The sequence below is a fragment of the Daphnia pulex genome, chromosome 1 (assembly GCF_021134715.1).
Source record: "Daphnia pulex isolate KAP4 chromosome 1, ASM2113471v1".
NCBI lineage: Eukaryota > Metazoa > Arthropoda > Branchiopoda > Diplostraca > Daphniidae > Daphnia > Daphnia pulex.
In genome coordinates, this window is record NC_060017.1 from 7704326 (window position 1) to 7722546 (window position 18221).

General features: G+C 39.9%; 5 protein-coding genes and 1 non-coding gene across 6 annotated transcripts; 3 read left to right on the plus strand and 3 right to left on the minus strand.

Moving 5' to 3' along the window:
* Positions 1-176: 176 nt before the first annotated feature.
* LOC124188874 lies at positions 177-2223 on the plus strand. The gene is made up of 6 exons (XM_046581811.1): positions 177-692; positions 754-849; positions 915-1154; positions 1229-1538; positions 1604-1796; positions 1880-2223. The coding sequence occupies exons 1-6, from the start codon at positions 466-468 to the stop codon at positions 1966-1968; spliced, it is 1155 nt and encodes a 384-aa protein (XP_046437767.1). The 5' UTR covers positions 177-465; the 3' UTR covers positions 1969-2223.
* Positions 2141-6562, minus strand: LOC124188870. The gene is made up of 7 exons (XM_046581797.1): positions 6544-6562; positions 4053-4376; positions 3697-3951; positions 3397-3627; positions 3042-3326; positions 2686-2969; positions 2141-2491 (listed from the first exon to the last, which is right to left on the minus strand). Exons 2-7 carry the CDS (start codon positions 4147-4149, stop codon positions 2213-2215), a joined length of 1431 nt encoding a protein of 476 aa, XP_046437753.1. The 5' UTR covers positions 4150-4376; positions 6544-6562; the 3' UTR covers positions 2141-2212.
* Positions 6563-8599: 2037 nt separating this feature from the next.
* Positions 8600-11063, minus strand: LOC124188843 (cyclic AMP-responsive element-binding protein 5-like). The gene is made up of 8 exons (XM_046581751.1): positions 10858-11063; positions 10673-10775; positions 10467-10553; positions 9738-10405; positions 9552-9671; positions 9369-9490; positions 9099-9310; positions 8600-9034 (listed from the first exon to the last, which is right to left on the minus strand). Exons 1-8 carry the CDS (start codon positions 10906-10908, stop codon positions 8739-8741), a joined length of 1659 nt encoding a protein of 552 aa, XP_046437707.1. The 5' UTR covers positions 10909-11063; the 3' UTR covers positions 8600-8738.
* On the plus strand, positions 11063-13678 carry LOC124188863 (dihydrolipoyllysine-residue acetyltransferase component of pyruvate dehydrogenase complex, mitochondrial-like). The gene is made up of 7 exons (XM_046581782.1): positions 11063-11333; positions 11539-11723; positions 11791-12069; positions 12133-12455; positions 12536-12705; positions 12986-13148; positions 13208-13678. Exons 1-7 carry the CDS (start codon positions 11215-11217, stop codon positions 13475-13477), a joined length of 1509 nt encoding a protein of 502 aa, XP_046437738.1. The 5' UTR covers positions 11063-11214; the 3' UTR covers positions 13478-13678.
* On the plus strand, positions 12824-12895 carry Trnac-gca. Its single transcript has one exon. It is a non-coding gene; the product is annotated as a tRNA-Cys (tRNA).
* Positions 13671-16489, minus strand: LOC124188817 (polypeptide N-acetylgalactosaminyltransferase 1-like). Its single transcript, XM_046581699.1, has 9 exons — positions 16195-16489; positions 15840-16130; positions 15575-15744; positions 15390-15512; positions 15107-15330; positions 14866-15015; positions 14611-14791; positions 14395-14537; positions 13671-14322 (listed from the first exon to the last, which is right to left on the minus strand). The coding sequence occupies exons 1-9, from the start codon at positions 16335-16337 to the stop codon at positions 13906-13908; spliced, it is 1842 nt and encodes a 613-aa protein (XP_046437655.1). The 5' UTR covers positions 16338-16489; the 3' UTR covers positions 13671-13905.
* Between the last annotated feature and the right edge of the window lie 1732 nt (positions 16490-18221).

Below are 18221 nucleotides of genomic sequence, written 5' to 3' on the forward strand. Positions count from 1 at the left end.
TCTTATTTCTTTTTTCTGAAATTTCTGTACCCTCATGCAGCGCCACCAACAGCAATTTAGTGTAACTCTTGTACGCCACACTTGTACTGGCTGCTAGGGGCGCTAGTAGATTGGCTTTATTTCTTTGTCGATTTTTACATACGAATATACGATAGGCGAGAAGACAATAACGAGAGTCATTCCTGCCCATTCCTCAAAGTATCGAACAGCAGCGACAGCGAGTCGGCTTTAATGGATGTTGAAAAGTCTCGTTGGGTCGTGTCTCTTTTACTTTCATCTCTGCAAAATTTCGAGTCGTTGGGTTTTGCAAATTGAGACTTTAAACACCCCATTTCAGTCAAACAAGTTTGGTGCCAAAGAAGTGGAACAGTTGTCAACTTTACAGCATTTCATCTGTACCTGAGAGAGGTATAGGGTAACACATCTCAAGAGAAAAAATTCAGTGAGCTTTATTTTCACTGCAAGATGATGAGACCAAGATCAAGGTCCCGAGCTGGACAGTCATCGAATTTTCAGCGATCCAGAAGCCGTTCACCGTTTTATAATAGGGAAAAGCACAACAGGTTTGAAGGTAAACCTTTTCGAGGAAACTCATCCTACCATCAGCATGGAAGGCCTGATGAAGTGAGACGCAGGGAAGAATATAATAGGCCTACAAATATTTCCCCAAGAAGGTCTCCAGGACCTTACAAGTAATTATAAATCCATTAAATAGTTGTTGCAATAATATATGTGTGTTTTTTAATGGTTAAGGCATAGGAGTAGAAGCCATTCTCCACATCCTCGTGTTCATCATCAACAGAATACTAGAAAGGGTGATTTCAACAATGATATTCGTAGAGATCATAGGTATTTTTCTAGCGATTGTAATGTGTAAATGAGATGCCAACTATTATTATTTATTTTTGTTATAGGAGCCCAGTTCATTATGACACAATGTACCGTCGAAGTCCCACACCTCAAAGGTTGACAACGGAGCCTATCCCAAAGGAAAGGTGTATATTCCGTGGACCTGAGGGTACGGTGATAGACTTGAATGAACTTAAGAAAATCACTGTAGATATCCGGCGAAATTTGGCGCGTGGTACGATCCCAGCATCTCACAGTCCATTGCGATATGCATTCAATCCTTCAGATGTTGTTCTAGTTCGAAGGTAAAAACCAGTTGAAATTAAAGCGGTTGTGTGGTTTGAAGGAATTAAATTAACAACATTTGTGTTTAATACAGGCCTGGTGAAGGATCGCGTCAAATATTCGACCGTGAAGAGTTGAAACCTCGACCGGCCGAGGAAAGAGTCATTAAGTTGGCAGCAGATTTACCAGATAGATTGGAACATCAACAGCGTTCACCTTCAAGAAGCCATGATCCGTTTGCTGGAACTTCAGGTTCATCCTTTCAGCAAGATAGTCGATCTGTAGATGGAGACGGCGAAGGAGACTTGCGGTTCCGTTTGATGGAGAAGAAAAGTAGCGAGGAAAATAAGGAGCGAATGAATGCAGATCCTAACTTCGTCCCACAAGGCCGGTACTATTACGAGGTAATTCTCAACTGGTGAATTGTTTCGTCCAGACATTTGTAAAACATTTATTCTTTATTTCGTAGCATGACAATCGTGAAAGGTACATGAATCGAGGAGGACGAGGCTTTGCCTTCCGAGGAAACGGAAGAGGCAACTACCATTTAAATCAGCAAGGTGGCAATAGTGTTAGTGGATACCGTGGAAACTTCCGTGGTGGTGGTGGTGGTAATGGCGGCGGTCAGTACCGCGAATCATTCCGCGGATCTTACCGAGGCAGTGAGTTTTCCTAGTCCATTTTTGTTTTTCTTCCTATTAACGATCAACTTTGATTGGATCTCTGCTCTTTTGGGCTGAAATAGAAATGCGTTCTCCTAATTGGCAACATGATTTATATGACACGGCGCCAGTGCTGGATGATGGAAAGCCAAGTAGTACGACGCAGATATGAAAAGGTCAATCAACCATTCCCTTAATACAAGAAAAAAAAATCGCCCCCACCAATCTCCCACGGTTCTCGAAACCTATGATTGGCATCACCACATAACAATAGAGTTACATAATTTAGCAATAATTATGTAAACCCCCCCACACATCCCATTCGATTAAAGATTACAATGACGTTTATTCCACAAACAAGAGGTGAATTGTATTTTCTTTGATGAATGAAAAACGTGTAACACAATAAATATTGCTTAGTTTATAAGATCTGCTGATCGAGCTGTGGTCTCATTCAACTTTAAGCCCATCACAATAAGATTTACCATAGATTTATCATTGGAGGCAACGCTACTACTTAGACCATATTTCTGCATGGCCGCTGATGGTCGCATTCGACCACCATAGATCAGATTTTGAATGCTATTTAATATTTTGTTAGTATTAGCAACGATATTGAAAGGAGAAACTGTTTTCTTCGCCACACTCGCGGTTGCCGATGTAGATGTTACAGCAATCTTCTCTGACGAATTCACCTGCGGTTAAAAAAACAGATGGCCCATATGCAATAAAACAAAACCATCTTAGGTAATCGTTATGACGGCATTTTAATGTTTTTCTCAGTCCTCTCTCTTCAGGTCCAGTGTGATACTTAAACCGCTAGAAAGACCTTGAGAAGGACCGTTTGTTTTTGTTTTTATTTTGTTTCTCACAGTTAAAAACAACCTACCGTTTCAAGTGGAGCATTGGTAACGGAATTGAGGACTGGTAAAGGTGTTTCAGCCGGAATGTCCAAATCCACCTTTGCGTTCTTCGATGTTGTCGGGTTGGTCCTGGACACGTATTTGCAACATACGAAACCTGCCCTCGGAGAATTGTTCTTGGAAACGCCTTCACAATGACCGCCATTTGGATCGTTCTGAAAACCTGGGACAACTGTGCAAGAGCTGCTTAACAAGCATAATCCGGCCCCTTGTCCGCACGATGGTACGCCGCCTTGGATTTCTAAAACATCTGCGGTAATGAAAACATACACGTTGTATCCCAACACATCTTGGACTAAAATTAACAAATAATTTTGTTTACTGAAGGAAACATCTTCTGACGGTGATGGCGTTGTTGTGCTCGTGGGTTCCGCAACCAAAGTTGGAGGGGCAGGTGGGGTTAATGAAGGAATCGATTCGGATGCACCTGATGAGTATTGGCAACACACGAAAGACGCTTTTGCATCGCCACCCTTTGAAACACCATTGCAGTGGCCGCCGTTTGTGTCACTCTGAAAACCCTGGACAGCTGTGCAAGACTGGCTTAACAAACACAGACCCGCACCTTGCCCGCAAGTCGACACACCTACTTGCACCTCAACTTCATCTGGAATGAATTCAAAAAATTTGTGTAACGCAAACTTAAACTTTGACCAGAAACAAACAAAATTATTAACTGTAGGTAACAGATTCCTCGACTGCTGATGAAGTCGTCGTCGTTGCTTCTGGATCCGTGTATTTACAACACACAAAATCCGCCTGCGGATTCGATGCATCCTTCAAACCACTGCAATGGCCACCATCGGAGTCGCTCTGAAAGCCCTGGACGATTGTGCAAGAATCGCTCAACAAACAAAATCCAGTACCGTTATTGCACGTCGATACGCCGGATTGGATCACTAATAAATCTGCGTTGGTTGAAAAATAATGTGTGTTAAGTAATTCTAAATTCTAATTTGTAAATGTCTATTATATACTGTAGGAAGTGTTGTCATCCGAAACCGGCGGAGGTGGTGGGGTCTTAACAACCGGAGGTGGTGCAATGGTGGTGGGTGCAGGCATATATTTGCAGCACACGAAATCCGCATGCGGATTAAAAGCATGCTTCAATCCATCGCAATGGCCACCATCAGTGTCGCTCTCAAAGTCAGTGTCGACCAAACAAGAATTGCTAAGGAGACAATAACCGTCAGAATTACCGCAACTCGATACGCCTTGAATCACGAATAAACCTGTGGGAATTTCAAAACAGGTGGCCAAGGTATATTACGTAAGATAGACAAATATTCGTAAGAGCATTTCAACAAATCTTAAATCACCAAGTAAGTTTTACCTGGATTCACATGGGGTAGCCCCAAAGAGAAGGAATCAACAATTAACAGATTGCTAAATATTGCCAACAGTGCGAAAACTTGTTTCATTTCTGTCATGACTGTTCCGTTGCACAGTAAGTATTGTTCACAACAGGACACAACTTGGTACGACAAGCGTATTGCACGCGTCAAACAATACTGAACCAGCTCCGTCGCTCTGGTTATAATACAAGCACTTGTGCTTCCTGCTTTGTACCTTTATTCTCCTTTTCTTTTTTTCTTTTTGGTCACAGCCCCGTGACTCCGAAAATGATAACCGCCCTGAAAAAAAAGGGAAGCGTCCTCTTTTTTGTTGATATAGAAATTAACACGTGAACCTGTTTGCTGCAAAGAACGCTTTGTATTGCTACTCGCCTAGCCACAATCGTCAACAGCACTGAGTCCCCCTCTCTTATTCCTTTGTCTGGGTAGGTCCTTCTCCCCCTCTCTTCTTTCCTGGCTATCCTGCGTTGCCGCACTGTCCAGTTTGTTTATCTTTTATACTCAACACCTCCCCTCAAACTGGACCCCCAAAAATAAACATGAGCACAGAATACACAGCATATTTGAATCAGACATAAATACTAGGTTCAGTGTCACAAGACAAATAATAAGAAAAGAAATATCAGCCTCCTTTAACTCTTCAGTTACACCTCCCCTACACCCCGAACGCCAATCTTGTCACGGAGATACTTGAAGCGTGGAGCAGCCAGGGGTTTCGTGAGTGCATCGGCCAGTTGCTCCTGGGAGCTTACATAGTTTATCATCTCTTCTGTCATGTCGATCGTAACGCTTCCTTTTTCTGTCCGCTTCTTCTCCTTCTCTCTCACGCCGGCGTTTGTATTGACGGCATTGAGCTCTAACATGCGTAGTGGAGTTGCACTCCCAGCATGTTCTCGGTATACCAGCATGTTGACTGGAAGGGTGGCTTTTTCCTTTGTTCTGACCGTACTGGGCAGGAAGTGCTTGCTCTTTGTGCTGTGATTCATCTCTGTTCGGCTTACTGAGATAGGCAGTATCAGATGTCGATTTTGCTTCTTCGTCGTTGCGCAGGCTCTTGTCCAATGCTATAAGGCGAGTAGTCAGTTTCTTGAGAGTTTTCTCTGCAACAGGCGTGCTGTCCCATGCAAAGGCAAAAACACGGAACTCTGGAGGAAGCGACATGAGTATCTTTGCCATTATTTGATTATCATCAATAGCTATGTTGAGGCTCTTCAGACGGAATGCTATCTGTTCCAACTCAGTCAGGAAGCTTGATACACTTTGGCTTGGTCGAAATGTGCATCCATAGAACTTTGTCCACAATAGAGGTGCATTGTCTGCGGCATCTTCTTCATACTCAGTCTCCAATTTCATCCACATCTCTTGGGCTGTGCTACAAGACATCAGGATCCTTGATTGGTCTTCTTTGATGGCGCCAAATATGTTCTGCATTGCCGTGGTATTTCTCTTGTTCCAGTTGGTTATATCAGCTGCATTTTCAATCACCTGGTCAGCATTGCGTCTCTGATTGTGGTAACAAAACGAGAAGATGGTTAGGTTTGTGATATCCATGGCAGCCTCACATTATCTCAATGTGGAATCTCCCTCACATCATCTCGATGTGGAATACCTCTCACATTATCTCAATGTGGAATCTCCCTCACATCATCTCGATGTGGAATACCTCTCACATTATCTCAATGTGGAATCTCCCTCACATCATCTCGATGTGGAAAAACACTCAGCTGTCTCCTAGATGCTTGCAACTCTAGCACACACTTGTCCACCATCATATGATGGAATTTAGCCAGAGTGACCAAACAGATTGAGAAAGAAACACAAAAAAAGAGAAATGTCCAGCAAACACAAACACACAAAAAACAAAATCAAGTGGCAGAGATTAAGCACTCACGCCGGGATCTAAGTTTGTCAATTTAATAGTTGGTACCACGCCACAGATAGGCATCTCATATCGCGTTGTTGTCAGGCACGGATCACACACATAAAGAAAACAATAAATCATCAATAAACTTACTTCAGCAGGTTGCCGTTGAGTCCCGTTCACGACTTCCCAAAGCTCAACACTTTGTAACGCCAGCTTCATTCCAAATTTCCAAGACGCGTAGTTTTTCCCATTCAGACACCATACAACATGGCGGCGGCCATCTTTCTCCATCACTCCAGAAAAGAATTTCTAATTTCTTGGGAACAGTTAGCCGGGGACACACACAAAAAAAAATAATTGTTCAGACAGAGTAGCTGTTAGCTGTGCGTACAGCTGGGCCCATAACCTGTTGATATAGAAATTAACACGTGAACCTGTTTGCTGCAAAGAACGCTTTGTATTGCTACTCGCCTAGCCACAATCGTCAACAGCACTGAGTCCCCCTCTCTTATTCCTTTGTCTGGGTAGGTCCTTCTCCCCCTCTCTTCTTTCCTGGCTATCCTGCGTTGCCGCACTGTCCAGTTTGTTTATCTTTTATACTCAACATTTTTCCCTTACAAGGAATTTTCAAAGTCTCTATACTTTTTTTTAATACTTGAGTGGATTTCTCGTTCGTTCCCTTTTTTCTTTATTTATTTCCCGTCGGTTGGTTTCTCTCTTCGCGGATTTGTCGCAAAGCTCCCTACTACTTACAGCACGCCCAATTTATATGAGAAAAGTCAAGAGCGTTCAATGTTCGATAGTTTTAAAAAGAAATATGGTGTTAATAAAATTACGGAAGCACGTTCATCGGTGACCGTGTTAGTGGTTACAAAAACTGTTAACATTTCTCAAGAGGGCACTAGGCCTATTTGTACGTGTTGATCAATACAATCAACCATTAAAACGCTGCGTGAGTTCTTTAAAACAACCCCCATGTTCAGTCTGGACCCCATGTTAACTCCGATGTAAGACCCTATACAAGTAGAGTTGACCCTATTCAAAAGCTTCCGGAGTGAAATCTATGTCGCATTAAAACGTAATGCGTCATTGTGGAAACTTGAATACTTTGCACCATCATAACGCAGCCGCTTTCTCGACAGATGACAAGTATAATCCATCAACCAAAATTTCTTAAAGAAGCCCTTACTAAGTGATGACGTGCCAAATGCTAGAAGAGAGGCCACGGGATTTTTATTCTTTTTAAAGGAAAAGTGCTCCATCAGTTCGAAAGTAGGAAGTTGTTTTCTCTGGACGATTCGGAACAATTTTAACATTTGAAGTACTAGCAACCTTTCTCAACGGGACGAAAGTATAGATGAAGTAGGTTACGCACAAAGACAACTCGCACCACTTTTCGACTACCTGCCGTTATAATAGTTAACAGCTATCAAAGAATGTCAGCTATATAAATTTACAGTATTTTCAATCCTACACACAGAAATGCTATTTTTTAGGAACTGGGCCACACAATTCTGATAGGTAATCCTTTCATCTGCACATGCAGTTTAACAGCAGTTGTAATGCAAATTTATTGGGTGTACTATCGCTTTCTTGCCAATGAGGATTTAATTGAGTTACATTAATTCCAATACTGTTTCCATTAAATAAACAGCGCTACCTCTCCACAGTCTCCCAAAGAAATAGGGATACACACTCCCCACTCCCAGACCCAATCATTCAAATTCCGTACCATTCCGCAAATCCTCTACACAGAACAACAAATCATGCTTTTTAATTAAAATTTACTGTATGCCTGCGTGTCTCGTCATGTTACATTGAGGGAATAACCAGCCGTCTATGGTCTACCAGAGTAGACCCGTCTAGCGCTAGCGTCTACTATGAAGTATGAATTGATTAAATTTTAAGGATTAATTTTAAGTTTTATCATTACCTAATTAAAATGAAATATAGTTTTAATCCGTTTGGCAGTATTCTTTCAATATAAAATTTGAAATAATTATTTTGACATTTTTTTTACTGCGCACATATGATTAGCGCTACCTGGCGCTACTGTGCACTTTTTAAGTTAACATTTTGAGGACCGGCAACATCGCTTTTGCACTAGCACTCGACAAGATTGTTCAGACCGCCATTGAATTTTAGTGAAAACGCACGAACGTTCATAAAACAGAAATGTCGTCTCTAAGAAACGGAGTTATGCAAGTCCGCAATATCATGACCTCGGCTGCTCGCCAGTCTGGAATTCCAGGAGGACTCCCGGCATCGGTAAGCTTAATTTCCTACTTTTCTAAACTAATCTGTGTATGTATTCGAGTGATCGTTCAAGAAACCGAATTGTTTCATAAGATTTTAAGTAAATATTTTAATAGAGCCGCTTTATTTCTTTCAACAGTCTCTCCCCTTCTCAGTGAAAAACCGCTACGCATTGACTGTTGGCTTCATCCTTTTCTTTGGTAGTGGATTGGCTGCACCTTTCTGGCTGGTTCGACACCAGTTGTTGAAAAAGTGAACGAGTAAGGTATGGTTTAAGAGTTCTGTATATTTTGTATGTTGGTATTAACATGCGCCTGTTATTTTATAGGTGACCCTTCAATGGTGTGGATCCATCTCAGCATCATTGTTCAAGAATTGGTAGATAAAACATTAATGTACAGTCAATAAAATACACTCTGTGTAATATTTGTTGAGTAACATTGGCTTAAACATTATAAACAATCCAAATTTGAAACATGTTTACTACTTCAAGGCAAAAAAAGGCACCGACAAAAGTTGAAAATATCTATTGAGCCTGAGTCTTTCAATTCTCAGCATTTTTAACTGACATTATTACTGATGTATGCTGGCCTAAGTCTGCTGGATTGGGCATATTTACAACACTGCAGTTATTAGGACCCATGTTAGTCTCTACTCTTGGAACCATAATGAGTGAGGGATGTGAGTCTTTACTTCCAGCTGTGATAGGGTAAGAAGTTGAATTTTGGTTAGAAGTATTCAGTATGATTATCTGGCGTGGAGTTGCAGACGAAACTGCTGAATTAGAAATGGTAGAATTGACAGTAACACCCCTCGATTGATTTCCAGCTATAAATACGCCTAAAAAAGACGTAGATTAATTTAATACGTACATTAAATTTGTGAAATATTCTTTAATTATTACTGTTCCCTGATACAGGCGGTTGTTGACACATTGCGAGAGTTACAGGACAATCTTTGTGCGCTAAAAGTTGTAATTTTAGCTGGGCAACTTCGCTTCGTAAAGCTAACACTTCATTTTGTAACAGTTTGTTTGCGGTGTTCATTACTGTTGTTTTGGCTTCTAAATTTGTTACCCATCTCTTCCTTTTTTGACGAGAGCGGAATGCAGCAGCTCTGACATATAAAAAATTCGAATTAATTATAGTTTATACTTTTCAATTTATCAAAATACCGGTTCCGCTCCAGAAATCTCCTTCGTTTTTCACTTTCTTCTTCGTCCAGATCTTGATCAGATGCTGAATTGTAGACGCGACGTCGGTTGTTAGGTTTTGTAGAATCATTCACATCCATAACCTTAAAACTCAATAGAGTGAGATAACAGAAGGATTGAGGTTTGTTTAGTACATGCTAATACCGAATCTGCGTTGGTTAAAGGCTCCGTATCAGTACCACTTGCATCGCTGGTGCCACAAGGGGAATTTCCGTTTAAAGGCTGATTTGCAGGTTTAGCTTTCGTTAGCGCTTGTTTCAGTTTCTATCAATTAAAAATATTGTTGAGAAGAGTAAAGGATATTGATAAAGAAATTATTTTTGTTGGTACCAATTTGGCTTCCGACATTACTGGTCTTGCTGACTTAATTTTGCAACTACTTTGTTCCACGCCAACAGGAGCCAATGGAGATCCTACAGCAGGATTCACTATTTTAGATGCGTCAGTTTCGGTAGGTACAGGAATAGCAGGAATTTGAACTAAACGTCCATCAGGAAGACGTAGCAGAAGCGATGTCATAGGATCACTGGTGGCAGATGATTGAACAATCGGACGAGGCATAATATTCACAGTTGGGTTTGTGGCTGTCTTTGTGCAATTGCTTTGAAAAGTGTTGTTTTTCTTCGGTCGATCTTTTCTTGAACTGCAGGTAATTATTGAAGTGGAAATTGTTTTGCCGCAATCAGATAATGTGGCGGTCGTTGTATCTACTCTTTTGTTGAAAAATCCTTGGGACTCGGTTGTAGGAGCTGTTACAGTAATCAATGGAGTTGGTACAGGAGTTGTTGCTGGAGATGGAAGAGTCAGACATTCTGATGTGGACAATGATGGCATGAGGTAATTTTTTCTAACATTAGCTGATTTGGGAGGAGGCAACTGTGTAACTACATCTGAATCCAGTGGAAGCACAGGGAAGACATGAGGAGTGTGGAGAACATCATCTGATGTGGGAAGTGAAGGAGGACTGAGATGAGTCTCAGCTGCTCTTCTAAATTGCTCTAAAAAAAACAAATTGAACTATTTTTGACAAGTTTTCTGTAGTTAATAGTGGCATTTTACCATCAAAAGGATTGACATTCAAATCTTGAAAAAGCCCAACTTCTTCACAGTTTCTAATAAATCTTGTTGGGGTGGGGGTTTCATCAGCTATAATAGTTAAAAATTAGATTAATACAAAGGAAGGGTAACAGAATTTATTAACACAAAAATTTACATTTCATTTGTATTAATGAAGTACAGAGTTAGACATAAAAAAATCAACTCACCCACAAAATTAGGTGTCTTTGAGCCATTATTACTAATTGATTCAATTGAAAGGGACATGTGTCTCTTTTTATGAATACTCAAGTGGTCTTCATTGGCGAACCTCTTTAATTGCGAAAACGATGAATGAATAAGATAGCAAAACACCAACAGTCAACATTAAATAAAACTGTTTACAAATTATTACCATAGAACAACCAGGACTGGAGCAAGGAAATGGTTTCTCGTCATCCACCATTTGAGTATTTGAGGGAAATATCTTTAAACGATTCAATTGCGCAATAGAAAACGCGAAAATTAACGAAAATATTGAAGTAAACAATCTACAATCGTACACAAGTGGTTTTTCTTTCGAAAGATTCTCAGAACTGAGAAGAAAGGTATAGCAGACTACATTACGCTCTTTTAGGGTTGTGGACTTGTGGTCTGCAGACTGCAGTTTTTTGGGTTACCAAAAAATCAGCTGTTCTAACCTGCCTTCGTCTTCTTCATATGAGCACACCGTGATTTCCACTTCCAGTTCCGCTCATATAATTCCTTGAAAATGTTCCGATCATCGTTAGTTCGAAAGGCTTGTGTTGCAAAGATTACTTTGGAAAATGCAACGAAAACACGAGCTGCAAGGAAACTTTCGACGGTTGTGTTTCAGAAGGATATTTCAAGGTAATCATAGTTTTTCAACTAGCAGGAGCAAAAGCGTTTTTTCCCTATGATTTCCCATACATACAATTGTGTATCAATACTATTTATCTAAATTTTATCAAAATATATAAAAGATTACATTATCTTAGAAAGTATGTATGAAATAAGTGGATTGACGATCTGCTATTATTGTCTGCAAGCATTTTACTGGTGGTTTACTTTCTAGACGTGGAGAAACATATGTTGACAAGAGCACTGGGTATTCAACAGTCTCTATCATAACTGGACTCCATAAAACATCAGTAAGGATGTATGCCAGTGGTACACTTCCTTCCCATAAAAGAGTTGAACTGCCCGCATTGTCTCCTACCATGGAATCTGGAACTCTTATTAGTTGGGAAAAGCAAGAAGGTATACATACACCTTTAATAGTAAATTTCTTTTAATCACTCATTTGCTTGTATATATATTTTTTTAGGTGACAAACTTAATGAGGGAGACCTTCTAGCTGAAATTGAAACCGATAAGGCCACTATGGGATTTGAAACTCCAGAAGAAGGATACTTGGCTAAAATTATGATCCCTGCTGGCTCCAAAGATGTTCCAATTGGAAAATTGGTTTGCATCATTGTTGAAAAGGCTGAAGATGTAGCAGCTTTCAAAGATTTCAAAGACGATGGGGCTGCTGTTGCTGCTCCACCAGCTTCTCAACAACCAGAAATCATTACTCCATCTCAATCATCAGTTGCTACAGCTGGTATGCCATTTTATTTTTCATGCATTACATAATGCACACCTTATTTACAAGTTACATCCTTAGCTCCAGTACCCTCATCCACCGCCGCAACTTCTTCTGAGAGGGTATTTGCGTCACCATTGGCTAAAAAAATGGCTGCCGAGAAAGGAATTTCATTGGCATCTGTATCTGGTGGTTCAGGATTCGAAGGATCGATCACAGCTAAAGACCTTGATAAATTGTCTGTGGCTCCGAAACCCGTTGCTGCAGTTCCACCAACTGCAGCTGCTCCTATTCAAGCAGTTGCTGGACAAAAATATACGGATCTTCCTGTAACTAATATCCGTGGTGTTATCGCAAAACGTTTACTACAGTCCAAACAATCTATCCCTCATTATTATTTGACGGTAATAACTCGGTTTTCTTAAATATTGTGTGATAGAGAAATATTGTATAATGTAAATAATGATGCAACTTCTTACGCTAGGTGGACGTTACCATGGATTCAGTACTTTCACTTCGTCAGGAATTTAATGCACTACTAGGAAAGGATGGGGCCAAGCTGAGTGTTAACGATTTTGTCATTAAAGCTGCTGCTCTAGCTTGCCGTAAAGTTCCTGAAGTAAATTCATCGTGGCAAGAAACTTTCATTAGACAGTAAGTCAATTCTCTCATTGAACTGGTTCATGCTAGATTTTTCTATTTCGCATGTCGCGTGTCATGAACACGTGACTTGCGCAGCGATAACCCGACTACTTGTTTGTATCATAGCATAGGGGGTATAGCTCAGTGGTAGAGCATTCGACTGCAGATCGAGAGGTCCCCGGTTCAAACCCGGGTGCCCCCTCTCCTTTTTTTCAAGATTTTTATTCATTATTTTTACATATGTGTTGAAAATGTTATGACATGTCAGTAAAGGAACTATTTTTGCTTATAGGTATGACACGGTGGATATTAGTGTAGCCGTGAGCACAGATCGTGGTCTTATTACACCTATCGTCTTTAATGCTGAGAGAAAAGGTCTCGCTTCTATCAGTGCTGATGTACGCACATTAGCTGGCAAAGCTCGCGATGGAAAACTTCAGCCCCACGAATTTCAGGTAATAAATCGAAGATTGATTTAAGTAAATAACTATTTAATCCAAATTTTGTTAAATAGGGCGGCACTTTTTCCATCTCGAACCTTGGAATGTTTGGAGTTCGAAATTTCACTGCCATCATAAACCCACCCCAGTCATGCATTCTGGCAGTTGGAGGAACTGAAAAACGACTGGTAGTTGATGCATCCGCTGAGCAAGGTTTCCGTGCTGCCAATGTCATGACTGTGACGTTGAGTAGCGACCATCGTGTTGTGGATGGTGCAGTCGGCGCCCAGTGGCTGGCTGCTTTCAAGAGTTACCTTGAAAAGCCTAGCACAATGCTTTTGTAAAAAAAAATATCTAGCAAAGCAACCTTCGTGAATGTATGTTGTATCTTAAAAGTAAGGTAGTTTAGTTGAATTAGGAAATCTAGTTGATCCTAAGTTTTTTGTTTTAAAATCAAATTGGATTACCATTTTTCAGATCTGTACTGTTATTCTGTTAAAAAACCCTGTGAATAGTAGGGGACAAATAAAAAAGTGCTGACGAAATATCCTCGTAATTTATTCTTTGAATTTAACAAGCAACACGTGAGACAACAAATCAATTAAATATAAATTGAATTGAGCTCATGCCGTCATTTTAAGTTAAGTCTTCAAGTGACATTGAAATAAACACTTGAGTTAACATGGTAAGTGAATAAGGCGGGGTGTGAGAAACTGGGAAGATTGCACAAAGCCAAGCTAATGAGCTGACGGTTTATCAGGGTTTAGTGACATCAACTCCATTTCTCAGGCTGAAGAGTCCATTGCTGCTCAGACGAGCCATCACAACTATGAACTGAGACCTCTCCAGGAGTTTCAGGTGGGCGAGAAATAGATAAACACAAACCAGAATTGCCATGCACAATCGCGTTGGTCCTCAAATTGTGATGCCATAATTGTTTACTGAATCCCGAACAGGCCATAGCTCGCGCTTCGCCATCCAAATGGTCTACACAAAGGGATTCATCAGACATCAAGTAGCCTGGAAGAGTACGACCATCTTTTCGAGTGCTGTTCCATGTAGCAACCCACAAGTGTGCATCAAACCATTGCTGGACACAAGGAACAAGCTTCAGACGCCCGATTGGTTGCGATACACCTCCGCCGCCAAGGGGACGCTCTAAACATTTGCCAGTTGCTCTGTGAATAATCTAAATTCAAATGGTAAATTACTAATGGTTTCGAATGAAAGTTAAAAAAAACATTCATTCATTAATCATTACCTTTCCGAAAAATCTGTCCGGCCCAGGGAAAAAGTTCTCTGGCCAAACGTTTTTCAAGTACCAATTAAAATCATTGCACTTGAGTCTACTGCGCAAAGACAGGCGCGAACGGATAGATTGAGCATCTCGGAGACGATTTGCTTCTGCATAATCCCAGTAGTAGTAAACGAGACATTTATAAAGACGGTAACGTACTGAATTCAAAGAACAAGTTACCAGGATTCATTTTGAAGAAGAATTCTTTCCACTCATCCATCCAGACTAATGCAGCTCGCGCAAGATTTGAATAAAGAATTTGATTTACTCCTCCTGGAAAGGTGTAAGGGCTCGATTTCCGAAAAACGTGTGCAACATGACTGCACGGAGACGTTTCAACCCGACCACCGCACTGCCAAATCTGAAAAACAAAAGCGTAAAACATGAAAATATTTTAATGTTATGTACATCTTTATCGTTTCCTTGTTTTCTTACTCTTAAAGACATTTCAATGTTCTCGCCACCCCAGATATCCATCTGATCGTCGTATGTCCCAATCTCTTGGAAATAATCGCGACCGATTGCAAACAATCCACCTGCCATTACAGGGGTCCTGAACGGGATACTCATATTCCCGCGTCTTTCCTAAGTACGAAATAAGTTTTGATTGCATTACATGGAGGAGGCAAATAATAAATAATATTTCTGGTAATGATATAGACAACAGCAGGCATACCGACATTAAAGTTTCCGAAGCACCAAACCATCTGAAATGGAGATTCCACGACATCCCACCGTGATGAAGCTCAAAACTTCGTAAGAGAGCAAAGGTGTCATCACTAATAATGTCAATTATAGGACATACGGCTACATTTGGGTTAGTTTTAATTCGATATAGAAGTGGCTGGAGCCAACCATCAGTAGTTTCACAATGAGCATCCAAAAATGTCAAAACGTCACCTAATAATATCGAATTTATTAAAATAATTACGCAACAATATGGCTTAACAAGAAAATACCTGTGGCTTCACGAGCTCCCATAAGTCTGGCTCTTACTAAACCAATTCTTTTTTCGGATCGCAAAACCATAACTTTGGTAGGTAACACGCTAACATGATCTTCCAATGGCTTTTTCAAGAAAGCTTAAAAAGAACATGTTAGGAATACACCAAACAATTTTAAAAGCAAAATAATTGAGACTTACTTCTGTTACTTGCATCATCCACAAGAATAATTTCCCATAACAGTTTAGGTGGTGAGCGGTTTATAACAGAGTGAACGGTTCTCAACAAAGTACTCCAGGCCTCATTGTGAAAAACAATAATGACTGAAGTAGTGGGCAATTCATTGATGTTGTAAGAAAGTTCTTTGCATCTGAATACATGAAAGATTGTAAAAATATAAATGAACAAAAAAGATTGTAAAAGTATAAATGAACAAAAATCCCATCAATTCATTCTAACACTTACTGTGGTTTCCTAATATCTGGAAGTGTTCTATTTAATGGAATACGATCACTAGCAAGAAGATTGAACCGATGTATCCTGTACAAACTCTGTGATTTGGAATGCTCATGGGGTAGGATGGCTACTGGTTCTCCCCACTCTCCTTGTGATGGAATTGGATTGAAGTTGTTTTGATTCAAAACTTCTTCAGTTAAATTTGGATGAGATGGACCAGGCAATGAATCACCAACATATCGTCCAACAACTACATGAATACCTCGAGAGTCAATATACTCTCTTTGATTTTTACCAAACCTTTATTTCAAAATTGCATTAGAATACTAAAGAATACTAAAGAGTAATTTATAAAAGTGTTTACTTAATAGGTATAGCAACATCATCATTTTTCAAGTCCCATCCTGAATCGTCGTGCCTGGTGTTTCTCGGTTTGTTTGCCAGCCACAAAATGAATAAGCTTACAACTACAGCAACGAGTAGTTTAACGCACTTTATAAAACGCATTTCACGAAACCGTTATCAATTATTCATTACTTAAATTGGCTATATCTAACAAATTCTTAACGCAAAAACAGAAGAGAAAGCTCCCATTAAAGATTATCTATCCATTTTCATTTTTAAATCATTTCTAGCAGACAAGCAGACGACGCTTGTCAAAAACGCCAAATTTCTTCCGTTTGAATTGCCATCTAGTGAGACGAAGACAACTAAAATTATGCCTGTAAAAAAACGAATACTAGTTTCTACCATAGGCCTAGGCCTACACAAAAATTTTTTATAGTAAGCGAATAAATTTGATTACGTTGGCATCTGAGAAAATTTTCGACCATCATCACAAAAATTTTTTCGATTGGAAATTGCTGTTGCACTTCCAAAAAGATCAATGCTTGATGATTTGCCTTTCATTCGGTCACGCAGACTCCTACGCTTCACCGCTTCACGATTCTCCTGTCACGTTCCGACTTTGAATGGAATAGTCTGAATGCAATATGTTCACAGTATAGGATGATGAAGTACCATGTCCTTCAAAATTTGTTTGAAGCTAATGACCTATTCATTTCATAAAAGTCAAACGAGAATTCAAACGAATGAAAATTCAAATGGTGTGTTTGAAAAGACATCAGTTACGTTAACTTCGTTTATGGCTTTATCTCATTTCATGTTTCTCAAAATTTCAAAATTCAGTTTGCCATCTGAAAACGAATCGGCAATAATATACCTAGTCCTGCGTGGCACGAACTATGTCTAGCGCTTTCACGATAGCGCCGTTGAAATGTTGAACGTTGGCCTATACAGACCAACGTATTCATACGGACACCCAAAAAAGATATGGTGCCCTCTGAATGTTAACTTTTCTTGGCCTTAGGGAATAGAAGCGAAACGTTTCCGGGAAAAGGCCAATGACGTTTTCCCGGGCGTCCGCGTTCGTATCCCAAGTTGTTCGCCAAAGAACAGACATCCAAGACAAATGCTCAGGAATAAACACCGAACAGGAAAGCCAGAGATCCGGCCCTTGATCCATAACACTGAAATAAAATCCAGGCTCCATCACAGAAGTTTTTACCGTCGGTCCTTTTATGTGTACCGGAAGTGTTGGCCCATTCTCTTATTATCGCTGAAGACGGAATAGGACATTTGATGACGACTTCCGATTCCACACCGACGGAATAAAGCACTGGAAATGATCCAAGCAACTATTTACGTTTCGTTGAACAACACTAAGCAACGAGCAGTAGAAGCAATAAATTAAGCGATCTAACAAGAGTCTTTAATCTATTTGTAACTGGAAAATTCCAGGAATATTCCGCAGTATTTCGGTAAGTATATTTCGATTATGACGTAGATTCATCTGAGTAAAATTGATTGATTCTTAAATATGTATCGTTCGCCCTCTAAAATAGTCTAAGATAAGCTCTTGGGATTTTACTCGTAATTCAAAACTAAATTGTAAATGATAATAGATGTTTCCCATTTCACGAGATAGAAACCCAACATTTGCTTAGGTATGTAATTACAATTTTAATCCCTTAAAATCAAATATGAAGTATAATGCAAACTGTGCATTGTTGGGATACATTATATTCCTTGTGAATACTCAATATGATATTCATTTCACCAATACTACTCGAAACAACTTAAGACGCACATAAGTGAGTCGAATGTATTGAACGAGAGCTCATTCGAAAACAAACTTCCAACTTATATTACGCCCACTTAATCCAAACATATTGACAATTTTAGAGAAACCTATAACTTAGCATCTATGCGATGACGACAGCGTTTATTCTTTGGACGGCCACATACATAATAGAAGTTGAAGACCCTAACATTTATAGTCCGAATCGTATTCACGACTGCTCATGCCGGAAAATGAGTTAATGTGTACCA

Excerpts from the sequence above, each read along its gene's own strand:
- LOC124188870 (XM_046581797.1), bottom strand. The coding sequence starts at position 4,149 with ATGACAGAAATGAAACAAGTTTTCGCACTGTTGGCAATATTTAGCAAT. Across the intron at positions 3,327-3,396 it reads CGAGGAATCTGTTACCTACA|ATGAAGTTGAGGTGCAAGTA; the intron begins GTTAATAATTTT and ends AATTCATTCCAG. Across the intron at positions 2,970-3,041 it reads GTCAGAAGATGTTTCCTTCA|ATGTTTTAGAAATCCAAGGC; the intron begins GTAAACAAAATT and ends TCATTACCGCAG.
- LOC124188817 (XM_046581699.1), bottom strand. The coding sequence starts at position 16,337 with ATGCGTTTTATAAAGTGCGTTAAACTACTCGTTGCTGTAGTTGTAAGC. Across the intron at positions 16,131-16,194 it reads GATGTTGCTATACCTATTAA|GTTTGGTAAAAATCAAAGAG; the intron begins GTAAACACTTTT and ends TTTGAAATAAAG. Across the intron at positions 15,513-15,574 it reads GGATGATGCAAGTAACAGAA|CTTTCTTGAAAAAGCCATTG; the intron begins GTAAGTCTCAAT and ends GTTCTTTTTAAG.
- LOC124188874 (XM_046581811.1), top strand. The coding sequence starts at position 466 with ATGATGAGACCAAGATCAAGGTCCCGAGCTGGACAGTCATCGAATTTT. Across the intron at positions 850-914 it reads GATATTCGTAGAGATCATAG|GAGCCCAGTTCATTATGACA; the intron begins GTATTTTTCTAG and ends TTTTTGTTATAG. Across the intron at positions 1,155-1,228 it reads GATGTTGTTCTAGTTCGAAG|GCCTGGTGAAGGATCGCGTC; the intron begins GTAAAAACCAGT and ends TGTTTAATACAG.
- LOC124188863 (XM_046581782.1), top strand. The coding sequence starts at position 11,215 with ATGTTCCGATCATCGTTAGTTCGAAAGGCTTGTGTTGCAAAGATTACT. Across the intron at positions 12,456-12,535 it reads TCCCTCATTATTATTTGACG|GTGGACGTTACCATGGATTC; the intron begins GTAATAACTCGG and ends TTCTTACGCTAG. Across the intron at positions 13,149-13,207 it reads TTCAGCCCCACGAATTTCAG|GGCGGCACTTTTTCCATCTC; the intron begins GTAATAAATCGA and ends TTTGTTAAATAG.
- LOC124188843 (XM_046581751.1), bottom strand. The coding sequence starts at position 10,908 with ATGGTGGATGACGAGAAACCATTTCCTTGCTCCAGTCCTGGTTGTTCT. Across the intron at positions 10,776-10,857 it reads CCAGTCCTGGTTGTTCTATG|AGGTTCGCCAATGAAGACCA; the intron begins GTAATAATTTGT and ends TCGCAATTAAAG. Across the intron at positions 10,406-10,466 it reads GAATGTCAATCCTTTTGATG|AGCAATTTAGAAGAGCAGCT; the intron begins GTAAAATGCCAC and ends TGTTTTTTTTAG.